This window comes from Brachyhypopomus gauderio, chromosome 4, assembly GCF_052324685.1.
Source record: "Brachyhypopomus gauderio isolate BG-103 chromosome 4, BGAUD_0.2, whole genome shotgun sequence".
NCBI classification, from domain to species: domain Eukaryota; kingdom Metazoa; phylum Chordata; class Actinopteri; order Gymnotiformes; family Hypopomidae; genus Brachyhypopomus; species Brachyhypopomus gauderio.
Window position 1 is genome coordinate 29,943,632 of NC_135214.1, and position 20,255 is coordinate 29,963,886.

Below are 20,255 nucleotides of genomic sequence, written 5' to 3' on the forward strand. Positions count from 1 at the left end.
ACTTTGGAGGACCATACTCAAAAGCCAAACAAATCCTTTGGATGACACTGGGTGGCAGTGTTCAAACAAACGGGTGCTGATAAACTGACAGAAATGCAAAGTATCTAAATTATGAAATCTTGTATATTATGGTATTACATTTAGTATGACCTTTATAAAAGTCTGTGTTATCCATGTGGGTGTTGTATGCTAATACATGATGAATATTGATTTTGTGAATTATATTGTCAGGTTAGGTGGATCAAACTAGTGAAGAAATTCTGATGTGCTGACATCATAATCTCTAAGGTAACAAGCCACAACATTATCATGTATAAATACATGATCAGGTAACATGTATTTAAAGAGGAAAAATCGATATTGCACGAAAAGTGTTTCCGCCCGGTTTCGAACCGGGGACCTTTCGCGTGTGAGGCGAACGTGATAACCACTACACTACGGAAACATGCTTCTTCATAAAAATGGGTTCAATTTCATCCTAAAAACATGGATAGCATTCCATGATATGTGAAAAATTTTTTGTACGATCAGTGCTTTACCGCAACATTAAAATAATACGATATTTTTCTTGATTCTTACATTTTTCCTTAAAATGTTTTCTTTCTGTTGTGCTATTTTGCAAAGCAGGGAGGACCTGTACTTTAAGGTGGACCTATACCTCAGGAACACCTATACCAGAGATGTCAATCTTCTGCTGTTTAACATTAGACAAAAACATAACGCCAACAAACTAGATCATGTCATTTTTAGACCAGTCACGTTATGGCTCCTATGAGGTTCCAAAGTTTTAAGACAGCTAGCTCCCTGCAGCCGGGTTTCCATCCAACATTTCGCAAATGTTATGTACGTTTACGAAATATCACATTTAAAATGCGAATAAAGTAGTGTTTCCATCCATTACAGTTATGCGAAGAAACCACAGATGACGTAGGCTGCCGCGATTAGGGGCGGGGCATCGAAATAAACGAAACAGACTTAACTCGTCATTGAAACGTCATTATTTATTGAACAACCCTTTTCCGTCACGTTTTTTAACATTTCGGATTTAGTGATGACGTTTCCACCTCATCCTATCGATTTTTGGGTGTAGATGAAAAACTCACTTGTGTCTCCAAAACGTCTCCTGCGGCTCATGTGTATCGTATATAGTGAGTAGCTGAATTTTTTTTAAAGCTGCATAACTAACTGAACAGTTATCTAACTAGGGTAACGTAAATGAAACCACTCCCTGACCAAAACAACAGCTAATACAGCTAGTATGTATATGTACACAACGTTAGACAACAAGATAGAGATAATCTAAAAAATCGTGATATTCAACACTGTGCTGAAAATGATACAAAATATATTATACAAAATCTTTGTTTTTTTTTAACATGGCACTGTACAGAATAGGCATGGTATGAATGTTGAGGTGGCAACAGTCAGTTTTGTTTGACAATCTATGTTGACAAATTTAGTTTATTTAGGGTTTAGGAACTTTTCTCCTTTTACTTCCATTCAATCAGTTGAACATCTGATCTGCCTGCTTGCACCCCTTTATGCATTTTAGACAGAGGGCTGCCATGCACGGACGTAGTTTTGGGGGGGGACGGGGGGGACATGTCCCCCCCACTTTTTCAAAAGCCGGTTTTGGTCCCCCCCAGTTTTTACAGTTAAAACCAAATATTTAAGTAGCGACGAAGTCATGTCCCCCCCACTTTTTAACGGTTAAAAAAACAATATCCAAATAGCGACAAATCTAGCACTAGGATCATGCAGCTCCGAGCTCCCCCCCCCCGCTCAACAATTTTTGTTCACAGCGCTCAACAATTTTCATTCAACCCCCCCCCCCCCGCTCAACAGTTCGCCACCCCAGGTTGTGTCCCCCCCACTTATGAAATCAAAACTACGTCCATGCTGCCATGGGACAGGAGGGAGTCTCTGACCTTCTTGTGTGTATGTGCAGTACACCAATGATGTTCACATACACCGTTAGTTGCAAGCTGCAAGTTTCAGTGGTCTCCACAGGACAGCAGAGCATGAGCTAGAATATCTGATGACACATGTACCCACCAACAGATGTTAATAACATGCTATTAAATATTTAGTGTGTGGGTATTATACTTATAGGTAAAATTTTATTGTTTAATCTTCGAAGAAATAACCTCACGGCATCAACCCCACAGCCTCAATAGCCCAGTGTTTAAAATCATTTATCAACAATATTTTAACAATATTTTAAAATTATATGTTATGTTTAAACAGTGTTTAGCATTGTTTAACATTATTTAAGGGGTCAGCTACAATAAAACAGCCTTTTATCTGTTTATTAGTTGCTTTATCAAGTCAATATAAAGACAAATAGCCCCACAACTACAATGTACCCAACACTTAAATAATTTCTTTACCCTCACAGCTAAATGCCATATCTATGGTGTGATTTTTGTTTCAATAGTTCCACAAAAGCAAAAGTAAATCCAAGAGCAGAAAGTATATGTTATGAATGCAAAACAGAAAAAAATATATCAAAAGTATATTTTTAATATAATTGGTTATTTGAAACTTATTTTCGTTTGCATTTTGACAAGTTTTTGGTTCCATTGTTTTTGTTTTTTTGGATATTTCCCAGTAAGTTATTTTGCTTCTGGAATCTCTCTTTGCTTCTGCTTCGTTTTTTGCTTCTGACTTTTGGAACACATTTCACGTGTGGGAGGGTCTTAGATGAAGGCGTTCCTCTGCAATCTCCATTGGTCACTGATTCTGGACTGACACAGAGCTCTGAGACCGCCTCTGGGACCAAGACACGCCCACCCCACCAGCTTCCCAGCGTTTTCAAACATAGCGGAACGCGGGGTTCTGTTTCACAGTAGCATGTAAACTGAGTTTTACCATTAAAGTTTATACAAAGGTTTTAGTTAATTGCTAAATGGTCTGTAGATATTGCAAATGTACACTGTATAATAACTACATTAAGCATGGCGGTTAATATTTAGCACACTTCACCAGCGCGAGCTTTTTAAAATTTTAGTGAACTGGATGCAGGCATGAAAATCTGTCACCTTGCGGCGAAATTCGCCGTTTTGAAGTTTTCATATTTTGCGGTAAAACAAACTCTTATGAAAAATAGGTAGATAGTTAACGGTAAAATAAGAAACAATATTTTTTTTGTAGTTCTAAATGGTGAACCCTGGTATTTTTACACTCATTTTCGCCGCTATTGTTATTTATTGGTTCATTAAGATGTAATGGTTTTGACTGAGCCATCTGGAATGGCGAAAGCGGCTTCTCGCGTTTAAGGATCTGGCTCCATATATTGACAAGACAGGTCAATATTTTTCAGCGCGATATTATCATGAGAGGAGACGACAGGGAAGAGCGTGTTTAAAGCTAGCCTTTAAATTATTTTTAATTTAATCGCTGCTGTGGCTTCTGTCACCGTTTTGCTACATTCACAATAGTAGCGACTAGTTACTCGCTCCTCCAGTAACGTTCGCTCGCGTCCCCGCAGGTCTAAAGTGAGAAGGAAACTAATCCGCACTCTGCATTTCAATGGACTACTCTTCTTACTCCCACCCCTCCAAGTTAAAATCTTTTTTTTTTTTTATCTCTGTGTCTGAATGTCATGTCTGACATGTATTATGTTTAGTATCGCTATGTTCAATGGTTCAATGAATATTGTTTACTTCTTAATAAAATATGGACAGCACAAGATGCATCTGATGTGTGTTTGTGTTTGGCATCTGCAGAACACTGAAAAACAGTGTGAGTGAACAAAGCTGGTTGTATATAGGGTGGCCACTTTTCAGTATTGCTTTAATTTTGGTATTTTTTACTAGTATGTATTTTACTATATTTGTAAATTTACTATATATCCTACACCTGTCCCCATACCAGATATTGCAAATACTCATATTTCTTCCACACATCAATGTTCTCTCCATCCAGTTCACTAAAATTTTAAAAAGCTTGCGCTGGTGAGCATGCTTAATGTAGTTATTATGTACATTTGCAATATCTACAGACCATTTAGCAATTAACTAAAACCTTTGTATAAACTTTAATGGTAAAACTCAGTTTACATGCTACTGTGAAACAGAACCCCCGTTCCGCCATGTTTGAAAACACTGGGAAGCTGGTGGGGTGGGCGTGTCTTGGTCCCAGAGGCGGTCTCAGAGCTCTGTGTCAGTCCGGAATCAGTGACCAATGGAGATTGCAGAGGAACGCCTTCATCTAAGACCCTCCCACACGTGAAATGTGTTCCAAAAGTCAGAAGCAAAAAACGAAGCAGAAGCAAAGAGAGATTCCAGAAGCAAAAGACCTTACTGGGAAAATCCAAAAAAACAAAAACAATGGAACCAAAAACTTGTCAAAATGCAAACGAAAATAAGTTTCAAATAACCAATTATATTAAAAAAATATACTTTTGATATATTTTTTTCTGTTTTGCATTCATAACATATACTTTCTGCTCTTGGATTTACTTTTGCTTTTGTGGAACTATTGAAACAAAAATCACTCCATACATATCTACCACAACTGCTAAATAAGCCAACAATAACTACTCCGTTTTGTGAAAACATTAGTGTAACATAAGATAAGACAGCCTTTTATTATCCCTCTTGGGGGAAATTTGTATTGCTACAGTAAATAGATAAACAATAACTGCATTGCTACAGTAAATAGATGATAAGTGCAAGTATTACAGAAGGTGAAAGTTAGAAATAGCGCTAAATATTAAATGACCTGCAAAAAATGAAAGATTAACATGTACCTTCAAACATAAAGTAAAGTAAAACTTAGCTAAATTATACATATTTGCAAATGTTATTGCACAATTTTAGGTATTGCACAAAGAAAATACTTTGCAGATGTTGCGGACATACAGATATTGTGTAAGCATTGCACAAGAACCATTATGCAGCATCTATATAAATAATGATACTGGCAGTCTGTGGGTGATGAGGTACAATGGCCAATTGTGCATTTAAATTTGTTGCACTGAATGAGGGTCCTTTCTGTGTTATGTATAATGATGGTAGATCATCATCATAAATAATATCAAAGGCGTTGGGAGCTAGGTGTCAGTCATTGGAGGAATTGGATGGAAGGTGCAGATAAAAGAGTTGTCAGAATCCAATTCTTGTTTGGAATAAAAGCACTCTATTAGTCTAGGAAGAAGAATACCATGTTATTTAGACAAGGGCTGCAGATGCGTCCTGTAGTCTAATGATCAAGCACTATCTGTTCCTCTTCTGCCCTGGAGCAGTGATCCTTGTTGTTGTCACAAGAACATATAACTGCTGTGTCAGCAGTTATCTGCCGCCCCCCGCCCCCCCAAAAAAAACACACACACACACACCACTTCCCTCCACCTCACACCCACATCAAACTGCAAAAATGTGGGGTACTTTGTACAAAGAATAGTTCTGCACTGAAAATAAGTAAAATAACAGAATGCCTTGACAAGGTCAATATATTAAGAAATCGGAAAACATAATGTTGACTTACAACATTGTAATATGTGAAGTCGACATAATAATACTTATCATTTGTCCCTCGACTAAAAAGCTTGCAATTTGTTCTTCTACATTAGCCATGGTTACGCCATCCGTTTGCTTTTGCGCTGCATTATTAGCTTGATTAGCAACTAAACATTTGGTGAATAGTGCAGATGCCAGTGTAGCAGTGCAATAGTGTTACTGGGATAATTTATGTTATCCAAAACCTTTTATTCTGGTGTGAGTAAGAGCAAAACTGACTGGAGCTGGTTATAGTGGGACGGAGAAGGTCAACTATTGTGAACTACGATTGCCAATGCGCCTCACACTTTCTCTATAAAAACGCCAGAGCGGGAAAAGGTGTGTACTGACATGTTTTCTTCTCTGTGTGTATATGATATATGTCATGTTAAATACGTTCAGATAGTCAGACAACTATTATGAGTTGTTGTTGTTCCCTTTTTGTAACCAATTTTCTTGTTATATATCATATCCTATATATTAAATTATGTTCTCAACACTGGCTAGCGCATGTAAGCAAATCTAAAGTCTAAGTGAATGTTAACTTGAATGCTAATCGCGGGCCAAGAGGAACGTAGCTAGTTCATGTAGCTTCCTAAATGTAAGGCGATCTTGGAGTACGAGTACTTTTATATAGCTGTGGTTCGGTTTATTAGTATTGCTGTGTGTAATGGGACGACACGACACTGAGAGGAACGTATGTTGGACTCCGTTACATATGCACGTCTACGTGTCATGTTGTAAGTAGCGAATAATGTACGTGTGTACATTTGTTTATTTACTTAAACTTTATTGTCATTGGCATTTAGTACATCTGTTGTCTTCCTTTGTTTTCTCTCTGCAAAAACACCAGAGCGGGGAAAGGCACGAATGAGAGGGAGGCCTGTTAAATCAGTACTCATGTCTTCTCTGTGTGCAGAACTAGAGACGAGAGGGAGAAGAGTGCGAGTGGAGTCGCAGTGTCAGACAAAATAACTAAATACTCATTTGAAATATTCTGGTGTGTGGATGTCACCACTCCTGGTCCTTAGGAGTATTGGAGTAATATCGGAGTAATAGGAGTAACATTACTCCGAGTAACAGGAGTAACATTCAAACCACACCACAGACCTGTTACACCAACATGCTCGATTAGCGGTGAGTTTATGGTGCTATTAAACACGTGTTTTTGTTTGTTTTCATGTTGGTTTAATAAACAATCTCATCATAAAATATGCAGCAAATAAAGCTCATGACAGCATAGTGAAATCAATTGGCTAAACTACCCTAATTCCATATAGCAGACATAACTAGCTAGTGTTTTCCAGTGTGTGTTACATGTACATATATGTCAACGGCTCTGGGCAAGAACGTCTCGTAAATGCTATAAATACAAATGACTCGACCATAGACAAAAGTAAGGTTAAATGGATTGTAAACTTTAAAATGCCGAAACCCGGGATCGAACCAGGGACCTTTAGATCTTCAGTCTAACGCTCTCCCAACTGAGCTATTTCGGCTTGCGGCACGGTTTTCTTAACGTCTTACATAATGGCGCAGTGTAGTTTCGATTCCGACCGACTAGTGGAAAAAAATGCTAACAAGAAGCCATTACTTTAACAGGCCATATCAAATAAAATTATTCATTATACTAATGGAGGACTAGTTTTGCTTAACAACTATATATCAAAAATGCGTTGTATCTAATACAAAGTTATGACTGACAAAGTAGTAAGTAATTGGAACTCTGAAGTGAATTTACTATAGCCTGTTTTACACTACTAGCATGTGTAAGCATGACAAAATATACAGATTAGGGTGGCAAAATACACATAACCACCCACCTAATACTGTGGAGGTCCCAAACCCCAATGCTTAGCAATCTTTAAAGGGTTTAAAAAAGAAGGGAATACTTAACCATCACAGCATAACACCAAGTCAGGTACATTTCAGGGATATCAGTCTGTTCATTTAGCTGAATCAATTCCAGCACTGTGGATGGAGCTCAAGTGGTATTCACCAGAAAACCCCAGAATTGGCAGGTTTGCTGTCATTTCCCTGTCCTGTTCACAGATGAGAGCATATTCAAACTGAGCACATGTGACAGATGCGAAGGAGTCAAGTAGCACTACCATATGGTGCCACAAATGATCCAGGAGCTCACTGATGCTTTGATCCAGGTCTGGGAGGAAATCCCCCTGGACACCATCCACCATCAGGATCATACACATACAACACTGGCCAGCCTCACTTCTTCAGCTGCTCCCTTTTGGTCCTCCTCAGCAGACTAACGTCGCCTGCATCCCACTCAAATATACATGCCGAGAAGCCTGACATAAAAGTGAGATAAAGATGATGGGCATCGGTCACATAAAATGCCAGATGTCTAGACGCACACAATGACATCTCGCCATCTGTCTCATCCCACTTCTTTACAACAGCCACAGTCCACATAAAAGGCAACAGGGGATCAACACCAGCCTTCCAGTACCGGTTTACTAGACCTGCTATCATGAGGTCCAACCCAGCACCTTTATTTGTGTTAAGGACACTCTTCAGCACCTGGTTGCTGGGCACTGTGGCAGGTTCTGGGGGCTCCTGAAAACGTGGTGGAAGCACACCTGCGTTTGCCATGAAGGCAGCACACTCTGATATATATCGTACGGTCCTCTGGAGCCATTGTTCACTGTGATTCTCCTTCAGCTGGTCGATGATCCGGACAGGGCCGTTTCCCAGTCCAATAGGCTGAAGTACCTATCAATGTCAAGGACCTGCCAAACCCTCCTGTGCAGACCACCTCCACTCAGCTGAAGTTTACAGACAGGATTGGTACAGTGAAGCCGCACCTTCCACAACCTGTAAGGTATCCACAGCAACAGAGACTGCGAGAAAAAATGATCAGGAGTGGGAGACTACGAAAGAGCTGGAGTTGGCATGTAATACCAGAGTTGCAGGTTGTCACGTAGCTCCAGCTTTCCCTTGAGTCCAACTCTGAAGAGATCTTCAGACACCAATTTGCGGTCGTGCTGTGCCAATGTCTGTGGCCACAATAGTGGGAGCTCTACGGTATTTTCTGGGTGATGGATTGGCTATGATGGAAAAAAATAGGGTTGCCTGTCCCTTCAGGTGCTGGGGACATTTTTCTATATGCAAAAAAATATATCCACATTCAGGCAGGATGTCTTCTCTATTATAATTGTAATTTTCTGCAATTCTTACCTGTCCTTCACAACTCCAATTAGAACTGTTTAAGGAGTCAGGCATTTCTTCACATGTTGCACAAGAATCTAAGACCTGCTGAAAATTCAATTTCTAACTCTTGTAACTACCTTTCATATTATTGTCAGGGTAGTTACTTATTAATATTTAGTAGCAGAGTAACATATATACAGAATGGAATTACACGGTATACACAACCTGCCTTCCATAGTAGTCAGCCTGGTTTTAATGACCAGCTAAATAAATATGCAATAATAAGGATTAAGAATAAGGAAAATGAGAGTAATCATATTATTTTACCTTATGAAGAGGTTGTGCCACCTTTTCTGCCTGGGAGCAGGTGATATATGGAGATTTGTTTCAGCAGTGGTTTCAGCATTTTATTCATCATATGGAAGGCTCCATATTTTTTTCCCTGTGCTTGCTCAATAAAAGTAACATTTACTTTGTTTCCACAATGTTTTTTTTTTCTTTTAGTGTTTCTGAAAGCCAACAAGTTGCACTTTGGCAACTTATTGTTGTATCATGTTTTTGATCTGAGTTTGTTCTACAGAATAAAATGTCTGAATGTGTGCTCATCCCAGACTGGTGATTCCATACTTTTTGCCAGGGGTTGTACTCATCTCTAACAAGCATCGCGTGAAACACATTAGACTAACGCAGCGTTTCTCAAAGTGTGGGGCGGGGCGCATGGGTATTGCAGGTGTGGTGCAAGCGATTGGAAGAAATGAACCTTTCTAAAGCCTGGTTTATACTTTCGCGAGTGACCATAGCGCGTGACTCCGCCCACCTCGCGCGACCCTTGTGCGAACAGTGTAGGCGTTTATACTTTCCGCGTGCCGTGTTCTCTGAAACGATATGTGGTAGTATAAAGAAACACCCCTCAAAAACAGGGGAAGGAACATTTACTTGATGAATTTTAATGTTGCTTTGTGTTTCAGGTTTGAAAGTGCTGGAATTTAGGCTAAAGTACTTGAAAATGCTTGAAATTGTAACTACTTCGTTTCACAACAAATAGCTGTCTCACTGAACCGTTCTCTTGCATTACGTTAACAAATACGAGTTGCCAGCAGGGAAAATCCTCCCAGGGCCACAGGCGCTGCTGTAGGCGGACCTCCTCCTGTCCTCGGAGTGGACCCTCCTCCACATGCAACGCTACTCTGCCCTCTGCTCACTTGTGCGCGCAGGCAGTCCCTCTGGGGGAGCCACTAGAGGGGACCTCACCCCCCTTCAACGGTTGCTCCGCGGGTCTATTCCAATGTCCTAGTTCCACAGCCTCCATTTCTTCCTCCGAGGCGCCTTGCCACCTCCGGGGTGTGGCACCGGGAGCAGTCCATGCTGCTCCCCTCGGAGAGAGGAAGAGGAATGCCCTCAGTTTGAAGTTTCCTCCCCCTTGACCTCACGGTTCCCCCGGAGTGCTCCGATGGAGGTGGGCTCTCCACTTCCCCCTCAGTGCAGGATTCGCCCTCCGAGTACTCCAACGGAGGTGGACTGCCCTCTTCTCCCTCACACTCTGTGAGGTCCGAGCACACGGATGGAGGAGGGCTTAGTTCATCTCCGCAATACTTGGTGGAGGTCGAGCACACGGATGGAGGGGGTGCTTTCCTTCTCTTCAGACTCCTCCCCCTCAAACTCGCATTCGGAGGGTTTGGGAGTCATCTCTGTAGTGGGGAACTCCAATGTGCCAGCTGTCAGGGGAGAGGAGTCCCTCATCGGGGGGAGCGGAGTGCCTCTCTCCATACCCTCTGGGCAGCTTGGCAGTAATTCTCCGCTACCGACTGCTCCTTGGCCTCCCGTGCGAACCGCAGCAGGCTTGTGCACACTGGGTCCTTCTGCAGCCCCGCGCAGCTCCACGCTTTATACACATCTCTAACAAGCACCACGTGAAACACATTAGACTAACGACGGGTGAACACACAAACACACACCAGCCACACCCCCTAATGTACATACACGGACACGGACTACGCCCCAAAGGGAGGGGTCCGGGGCTGTAGTGTGACAGATGCTATGTAAGTAATATGTCAATCATATTATAATTTGAGGAAAAAATCTAATGTTTTTCTGGTAGCCATGTATCCTGTTTGAGGTAAAAAAAAATTCTATTTCAATATGACTTAGTCCTGCCTCCTTTTTTCCCCTGTACTACTGAATCATCTGCTGCTAGTTTTGTCTTTTCCCCCCATTTCTTTTGTCCCTCCTAATATGAGGTGCATGTTTCTACACTGTGGTGTGCTGGGGAGGGAGCATCAAGAAGAGGGACGAAATGCGATTGGACAAGCTGGTCAGGCGTGCAGGGTCTGTAGTTGGTGTGGAGCTGGACTCTGTGGTTACGGTGGCGGAGAGGAGATCAATGCGCAAACTGCTCTCCATCATGGAGGATGATGGTCACCCACTGCACACCATCATTATGGACCATAGGAGCAAGTTCAGTGGCAGGTTCCTGTCACAGAGCAGCTCCACAGACAGACTCAGAAAATCATTTGTCCCGAGAGCCATTAGACTCTTCAACTCCTCCCAGTGGAGTCGGAAGAGGGAGGGGGACAGATGACACTCCATCATGGTCACTTCGACACTTTTACACTTTTATACTTCGACACTTTGACACTTTTTAAGCACATGCCATTCATTTGCACTACTGGTCATTGCACATTATTTCCAGTTTTACCAATCTTGGTCGGGATACTGGGTAATTGTACACTTGTATTGTATAGTCTTTGTATTGTTTGTGAATGTCATATATGTTTTGTGAAATTGCTGTGTGTGTCCTTAACTGTTTGGTGTAACTGCTACTGGCTGCTAAATTTCCTTCGGGATCAATAAAGTATGTATGTATCTATCTATCTATGTTTAGTGTTACTTTAAAAAACAATAAAGTGTTCCTCATAAAACTAATAATCCTCCATCAGTAGGCTTATATTTTATGTTTAGACATTGGAGAATTGGGAAAAATCATTTGTAATGTTTATTTGTGGCATCTTGCATTACAAAATTAATTTGCGTTTGCTGTACAGCCCAATGAAGCAGTGGACGAAGCAACATTATTAAAACAATTTGAATAGAGCTTCAAATCTGGCAGTCACTTGATTAGAGAAAATTGCCCTAGCACTTAGGAACATTTAAACATGCTCGAGTCTGTTTTGTTTCTTCTGTTTGTGAGCAGACGATATCTGGTGTCCCTGCGAAAAGTTCAATATTCTGATCACTGTGGGAGAGAAAGGAAGCATAAATGTAAGAGTCATCACAATTCTGCTTTCAGCATAAGACACTGAATTTCTCAAGTTCCTGTTGCTAGTTTTGGATTTCATAACTTGTAACTGAGACCCTAACCATCGAAGAAAAATATGTGTAAACAGTTTAAGTGTATACATACTCGTGCTTTATGAACACAATATGTCTATTGATTGTGTCTACCAAAAACATTTCACTGGTGTAAGAAAAAATCAAATTTTTTATTTTAAAATGTACAACTGTTTTCTCTACCTGTACTTTGACAGGTCAGGTGTACACGTCTTCTCTCTTGTCTGTTTGGCCGTTTCTTCACAATTAGGCTCACAATAACTCCATTTGCTCCATTCTGACCAAAAGGCTTTCACTATCTGTTCGGAAGGACCCGCTATTCAGAAAGGAAGCAGAGTAAGCATGTTTGCAATATGTTTGTTTGAAGTAGTATGAAGTACTATACATACAATAGTCAGTACAGTAAAATAAAACAAATACCCAAGCAAATCATACACAGTCTCCACTTTTTTGAATCATTGTTTCATTCTCTCTGTTGTTAGTACAGAGATATGCAACAAAATGATTTCTCATGATAATATACTACAGATGCAGTAGATAGATATTAACTTGAATATTCCAGGAATATTCCTTTAATTTCTATGCACAGATATACTAGTTTCATTAGCTATATTCTATCTTTCTGTACTTCAACCAGCAAACGGAACCACATGTAGGTTGTTTATGGTTTCTGAGAATTCAGGTCACAAGATGATCTAGTTTTGATTTCTTTTGGCACAGTAGATGTGTATAATAGTGCATCATTATCAAAGCTGAGCTTCCTTAACTGATGACATGACCTTTTGCTAATGTAGGAGTTTGCTAATGTATATGGTCTCAAAGGTAGATCCAAGAAAACAGGCTGAAACGTTGTAATGTGGTGTATTCTCAAAACAGAACTATAATGTTTACAGGTATCATTCAGATAAGTAATAGGTCCCGGTGGTATTCCTTTTACTATTCCTTTTCACAAAAGCTACCTAAATGTGGATCTTAAGGTAGGGAACAACATATACTCATTGTGCCTTAAATAATACTGCAGAAGTGTCAACCGTTGTGAATGTGGTTTAAGTAAACATTTTTTATACAAGCACCAAGCTGTATCTAGTGAGTGTGATACATTTAGCAAGGTACTCACATTTACAGTTATCTATGTCATAGCAAATGCTAAACTCCACAGGATCCTCTTCTACAGGACAGGGCTTTCCTCCATAGTCCCTGCCTAAACAGTCCCGTTCTCTCTTCCGTCTTCCCATTCTGTTCTTGCAGGTAATAGCTCTTTGGTTGACTGGCTTACAAAATGTCCATTCACCCCACTCACTCCAGTGACCATCCGCTGAAAGGGGCAGAAAAAGTATGACTTTATATTTTCCATTTTTTTCATGTTGATAGATTTGTCGCTTGCACATTATTACAGTCTACTTTAAAAACATAAAGCATATTGTTTATACAGTAAGTTGCCACTTAATTGGGATAATTTACTTGCTTTCTTTAACAGGGAAAGAGATGTAGGAGATGTTGTGCGTGTGCGTGTGTGAAAACCAGGCCATTCATGAAAAGTGGGCAATAAATGTTGAGACAGGACATGTAAATATATACCAGACTGAACAGATCACAAGTCTCTGGATCAAGTGACTCTGAATTACAACTTGCCATCAACTGTAATGTGTAATAACAGCCTATTGGGTACAGCTGCAGAATCTAATCAAGGAAACATTCACTATAGTTGTAGTTAGAAAGACAATTGTTATAATTGTAGAGATTACGACACTAATTAAAAACAAAAGGCTGTCCAGTGTCAGTCACCTGGACAGTGCACAGGGATAGTGCACAGAACACGCTTTGTGTCCTCTCCATGGCAGGCTTGGCCACCATGTTTGGGTGGCGGATTATCACATGTTCGTCGATGCACCTGTCTTCCCACTCCACATGTCACAGAGCAGTCCGAGGGCTTTGACCAAGAACCCCAGTTTCCATCCACTAAGGAAGAGTATTTACTTAGTTAAAAAAGAGAGAGAGACATTTCCTCTCCAGACTCAGCTCTTGTGGAATATTGTTCTCAATTTACCTGGACAAAAAGGTATTCCGTTGCAGAACTGAGTGTCAATCCTAGCACCTGGGCAGTCATTGCCACGTGGTACTGTAGACGGTGGAGGGTTTGTACAAGTTCTTTGCCGTTGCTGTTCAGGGGCCAGGAAGCCCTCTGGATGACATGTTCCTGAACAGGGGCCCCAGTTTCCCCATGAGGACCATCCTCCATGAGCTAGAAGTGGAACATAATTGAGTATGTAAATTAAATGGGTATGTAAATGATAGAATCTGTTCGCCATGCTGTGCTGGTGAATGGAAATTTATACATATCTCTTTACTTTTTATTTTTATTGCTGACCTAATGTTACTTTTGTATCTTTCAATGATGTTTCTTATTTTAATGTTACTTATTCTATCTTAGTTATGTTTTTATATTCATGTTGCACTTAATTTTAAATATTTTTAAGTGAGCATTTTGAGATATCTATACGGAAGGTGCTACACAAATAACGTAAATATTATGTAAAACACTTTTTAGTTACACTATTAGTGAAGTAAATGTGGTGTGGAGTAAATGTTAAGCAGTTGTCTCTGAGAAAACATTTCTATACTTGGACAGACAATCCCAGTGCTGCAGGCCTCAGATTCTTCACTGTCGCCGACGCAGAAGCCCCCACATTTGGGAGCGGGTTCTGTGCAGGTTCTCTTCCTTATTTGGACTCCACGTTGACATGTAACTGAGCATGCTGACCACTCACTCCACTCTGACCACCCCCCATTTTCTAAAAGAGAAATAAATCATTAAAGAGATCAAGTAAAGCTGTCGTACGTACACTTGATAAAAAGGCCAGGGTACTGCCCTGTACAGTATACTTTTGTCTGCTGTATCTTTGTTCTTTACCTGGACAGCAGCTCTTGTCTACACAAGGTTCAGTTTGATGATTCCCTATTTTGTACTTGTCTTGGCACTTTCCAATCCCATAACAAGCACGTCGTCTCTGCCTCACTCCTTCCGTACAGGTCACTGAGCAGGCACCCCACGAGGACCACTCAGTCCATGAAGCATATCTGGAGATGAATATATGCCGTTAGTGATTAGAAGTACAGCATTTCTAGAATACTAGTGCTGTGATCTCCACAATTATGGTCTGTATTTCACTGGTTTTCCCAAAATTACATGTATTTAAATAGCATGTATGTTCTGACTTCTTTTGCAAAGCCTTGGCAATCCGTGATTTTCTGAGTATTTGCCCAATACTTAGCTTTAGAAATTCTAAAATGTGCCTTCAGAGATGGTTTTCTTTTGAAATTGCTTTTGTTGTGACAGAATGCACTATATCGGTGCTTGTTTATAAATGGAAAAACCCTGAAACGAGAATCTTTTGTTCCTGTCACCGATTTTAAATTTAAATAAAAACATTTTGTATGCATGAATATGAAACTTGTTCTGTTATAAAAGTAGAAGGCCTTTAATTAACACACAAAAGGAAGCAATTGAAATCTATCTGGAACTAAGCAGTTATTTCTAAGAGTTATTTCCTGAGTGCCAAATAATGAAGTCAGAATGAGTCCCTAGAAGTGATACCACTCAGTCATAGTATTTATGGATGAAATTATTACATGTAACTTTAAACAATATTAAGTATTTCTTGTTAAAATAGCCTTTGTAATTTTAAAAAGCTTTTCACATTTAAAGACATTGAAATTCATATTCCTGTTCTTGACCAAAGATTTATAGAAACATTTGTCAGCCAATGAGTCACTCATGTATAGAGCACAACAACTTGTAGATTAAACTAAAACTTACCTACAGGAACGGCAGGGTTGGCCTTGTTCCTGATAACCATAATTAGGGTTCATACAGCAATCATCACGTGGCACCTCACCCAAAACATCTCCGCATGTCCCATGTTGCAGAGAAAAACTAGAATAGCAGAGCACTGTCTGGGGAACTGAAAAAACTCCTTTGTTAATCAGTGTTCATTTGAGTAAGAAACTAAAACATGCCATATAAAAATTTTAATAAGTAATATCTACCTGTTGGCTGAATATATAGTAGAAAGAGTGCTATCATAAACAACATTTTGCCTTCTTTGTTGCTTGACCATGCAGTTACAGTGTCCTGATAATCCAGCATCTGAAGGAAAAACCCTAATCCAAAAAACACACTTCAGAATGTTTGTAAATACACATGGTGGAAGTTATCAAGCTATTGATTTGTGAAGTTACTGGATTACAGCAATAAATAAAATAATCCATCTATTTCATTACTGTACTTGCTCATATATCTTTTCATTTAATAACTTAACCTAGTGTAAATGTTGTAAAAACCAATCAAAACTTCAGAACAGTGAATAGTTCCTTATTTGGGGTTATTTTTGTAAAGGGTTACAAAACCCAAAAACCATCAGTCTTCTCGTAACTGAGGCCAAATTATTGATTGGTTAGTCTTGAGCCAGCATCAAAGGTAAACAGATGTTTGTTTTAGCTTAAGATTGAAACCTGTTTGCAAAGTTGAATTGAAAAGCAAAAAACCTGTTTTAAATGCTGGAGTTGGTACTCATAATGTTCTCCAGTGACTTTTCACCAGGGGTGGAAAGTAACAAATTACATTTACTCAAGTTACTGTAATTGTAATTTGTAATTTTCTGAGTAGTTTTTGAAATGTGTAATTTTTACTTTTACTCTATTAAATTTTGACCTAAGTAGTTTTACTTCACTACATTTGAACCCCCTCATGTTACTGAGTAAAAAATATTAATGGTGAAAAATTAAATGTGGGCAGAAATGTAAAATTCTGAGTCCCGGAACTGAAAGTCAATTGCGTTGTCAAGGCTGGCTCGGCTGCCGCTCCTCCTAACAACACTAGAGGCCCCCGAGTCAGTCCTAGACTCTCCAGGCGCAATCAGCAGTGATCCGTTTTAGCTGTCTTTATGACTTTTTAAGTAAGCTTAGTGAAACGGATCACTGCTGAATCGTTTTGGCTTGCCTTCACGTCCTCAGCCCTTTCTCTGTGATCTTTGGTTGCGTTTCTTGTGTTTAGGTGTCTCGCCACCTAATGCTCTCTGTTATCTCTGTTATCTCTCTTGCTTTTCTACTACTTATTCCAGTAACTATCTCCTGCACTGCTTACTAGCCTACCTCAAGTTTTCCCCCTGCTTTATCTCTTCATATCCGTTCTTCGTTTGTTTTGGGAAGGGTTTTTGTTTCGTCGCGGCGTTCTGCCTGCTGCCAGTTACTTCCCCTGGGGTCCTAAGTTTCGTTTTCTCCCGTGTGTTTGCAGTCGAGTTTATTTTCTTGCGTTGAGTTTTCTCCGCGTCTCGTGTGATTGGTTTTGCTGTTTATGTGTGTGTGTGTGTGTGTGTGGACGCACGCACACATTTTGCTCTTTGCGTTTTGTTGGCACTTGGGTCTACTACTCTGGTTTTGCTGTTTGTATGTGTGTGTGTGTGTGTGTGTGTGTGTGTGTGTGTGTGTGTGTGTGTGTGTGTGTGTGTGTGTGTGGACGCACGCACACATTTTGCTCTTTGCGTTTTGTTGGCACTTGGGTCTACTACTCTCTTGGTTTTGACACGGTGTGTACTTGTTGGTACACCCAACGTTACATGCGTGGCACTTTATGGTACAGATTGTGATCGTCCTTGTGCTGTGACGAAGTATGTTCCTGAGCCCAGCTGATCTTTTACAAGTGTGGATGTGCACTTAAATACACTTTGAAATCGATTAAAACAACTTGTTCTGAATTTGATTAATGACATCCATTTTTGCATTAATAACTAAGTAACTTGTACTCAAATTACATTTTAAATGAAGTAATTTTGTACTTTTACTCGAGTAAATTTTCAGATGGGTAATTTCTGAGTAGAATTTAGGCAAAGTGAAGATACTTTTACTCAATTACAATTTTTCAGTACTCTTTCCACCTCTGCTTTTCACTATTATCAAATGGGCATCAGCTTTCCAAAATGTACAGAGCTTAAACCACCCAACTCACTGTAAAAACACTTATCACTTCAACTCTTCCATTGTGACATTATAAACTGCCTTATTTAAAGAAAAGGGGAAGATAACTTCCTCATAATTTCATGCTGATCTGCATAAACTTGTAGAATGTTAAACTTGTTATAATTTATGTTAATTAAACTTGATCTAAAGGAAATTTAGATTTAAAAAACACTCAACATAATGACTTCATAAACAAATACAACAAAATCCAATATTGCTTATGCAGCCCTGTAGAGATCTTGACAAATATATGGATGTTTGTCCACTTCTAGTTGGCACCCAGACTAAGTCACTGAGAAAGGGAAGACAACAACTTATTCTAGGATTCTTGAGAAAGAACATCCATAGGTGACCTTTGAGAGCTCTTGTTGCTCATGATGCACGAGTTCAAGAAATGGCACCACAGGACTCAGGGAATTACAATTTTCAACAGATCCCAGTCAGCCCCATAAGAGGTGCTTTGTTTATGCCAATTCAAATGGCCCTATCATTCAAATGGCCACCTAACTCACTGTTTAGACAACACTGACAACACTAGTAAAAATGTTATAATAGAGAAAAGTGATAACTTACTCAGGAACTACATAATACAAATGATCTTGTCTTCCGAAACAGCCTGTTTAGAAAAAAATGAATGAAATAAGAAGTACCCGGATGACTCCAGTCTATAGGAATCATTAAACGCACTGCACACACACCCCACCAGGAAATTCATTTTCTTATATATATATGAAACCTTTGGGGAGGAGTAAAAACTCCCTTCCTTTTGTGACGCTGGGCGACGACAGACGGACGAGACACAGAATCCGTTCTTTCCTTCTCAAACGTCACAATTTATTGTGGACTGTTGCGCAATAGCGCACGTTAAACAACAACATACACAGCCACGTGCAGACTTAGACAACGACGAGCACAGGACACTGCGCGAGCGCACATTAAATAGACAAACCACATTAGCCCCACGTGATTACGAGACGATTCACAGGTGAGACTTATAAATCACACGACATAACCAGAACCACGAATATCCACTGACGCAGACAAAGCACGTAGACAACGTTGACACACGCCCAAAGGGGAGGGGCCGGGGTCCTCAACGTGACAGACGCCCCCTCCAAGGGCACTACCCGTCCCGGGGTGCCAACAGGACCGAGTGCCCCGAACCCACGACGATGGGCGGATCCGACGCGCTCAGTCCTGCCTCTGGGAGGTGACTGCCCTTGGCGTCGCACGTCCGGTGGACGCGTCTGGTGCATCGCCTGGGAGTCCCCCGTCGGTCTCCATGGGTTCCTCACCCTCTAGGATCCCTTCCATGGACTCCACCGGACTCTCACCCCGGGAATAGTCTATGGGGCTTGCCCTGGAGGGTGTGGAAGATGCGTTCTCACCAGGTGTCCGTCGCCCCTTTACGGTTCCCACAGAGGAAGGAAGGCTCTCCTCTTCGTCCTCCGTGTAGGAACCCTCCTCCTCCGTGCAGAGATCGCAGTCCGTTTGCTCGGACACTCCCGAGCACACGGACGGGGGATAGTCCTCCTGCTCCTCCTCACCGTAGTCTACGGTGGGCGCGTCATACTCGGACGGGGAATAATCCGCCTGCTCCTCTTCACCGTAGTATACGGTGGGCGCGTCATACACGGATGGGGGATAGTCCTCCTGCTCCTCCTCACCGTAGTATACGGTGGACGCGTCATACTCAGACGAGGGATAGTCTGCCTGCTCCTCTTCGCCGTAGTATACGGTGGACGCATCGTATTCAGACGGTGGGCAAGCTCCCTCGTCGCCCCCTCCATAATCCACCGTGGGGGCGTGACAGACCGAGGGAGCCGGGTCCTCCGCCTCCTCCTCACCGAGGTCCACGGCTGTGGAGGGGCCCATGGCCGGAGGGAGGTAATCCTCCTCCTCGGACTCCCCCTCATCGAACTCGTTCTCTGGGGTGGATGCCGTGGTATCGATCACGCAGACACCCACCCCCAGAGGCGAGAGGTCTTGGGAAGGAGTGGAGTGGCGCTCCCTCCAAATCCTGACCGCGCCCTGGCGGAAGAGCTCCGCCAGCTCGGGGTCCCCTTCCTCGACCTTCCGGGCTGAGGCCAGCTGAAGGGCGCATACCGGGTCCTCCTCCATTTGCGACAGCGTCGGCGGGTCTCTGCGGCGCGGGTGAGAGGAGGAAGGATGGTGGTGCCGCTTACTGGGCTTCTTGCCCTTCTTAGGCTTGCCCTTGTAGCCCGGCATTTTAGTGTCTCT

The 20,255-nt window shown here is 41.3% G+C and overlaps 1 protein-coding gene, 1 long non-coding RNA gene and 2 other non-coding genes across 5 annotated transcripts; 1 reads left to right on the top strand and 3 right to left on the bottom strand.

Moving 5' to 3' along the window:
• Positions 1–372: 372 nt before the first annotated feature.
• trnav-cac (transfer RNA valine (anticodon CAC)) lies at positions 373–445 on the bottom strand. Its single transcript has one exon. It is a non-coding gene; the product is annotated as a tRNA-Val (tRNA).
• Positions 446–4,510: 4,065 nt separating this feature from the next.
• Positions 4,511–13,954, top strand: LOC143512912 (uncharacterized). Of its 2 annotated transcripts, XR_013130545.1 has the most exons (4): positions 4,511–5,840; positions 6,158–6,241; positions 6,355–13,332; positions 13,477–13,954. It is a non-coding gene; the product is annotated as an uncharacterized LOC143512912 (long non-coding RNA). The 2 variants fall into 2 exon arrangements; XR_013130544.1 differs by having other exon boundaries at positions 4,511–6,241.
• Positions 6,928–7,000, bottom strand: trnaf-gaa (transfer RNA phenylalanine (anticodon GAA)). The gene has a single exon. It is a non-coding gene; the product is annotated as a tRNA-Phe (tRNA).
• On the bottom strand, positions 11,647–18,733 carry LOC143512903 (properdin-like). Its single transcript, XM_077003705.1, has 10 exons — positions 18,588–18,733; positions 16,047–16,160; positions 15,817–15,961; positions 14,911–15,077; positions 14,621–14,791; positions 14,047–14,241; positions 13,785–13,958; positions 13,117–13,314; positions 12,183–12,315; positions 11,647–11,904 (listed from the first exon to the last, which is right to left on the bottom strand). The coding sequence occupies exons 2-10, from the start codon at positions 16,144–16,146 to the stop codon at positions 11,802–11,804; spliced, it is 1,386 nt and encodes a 461-aa protein (XP_076859820.1). The 5' UTR covers positions 16,147–16,160; positions 18,588–18,733; the 3' UTR covers positions 11,647–11,801.
• Between the last annotated feature and the right edge of the window lie 1,522 nt (positions 18,734–20,255).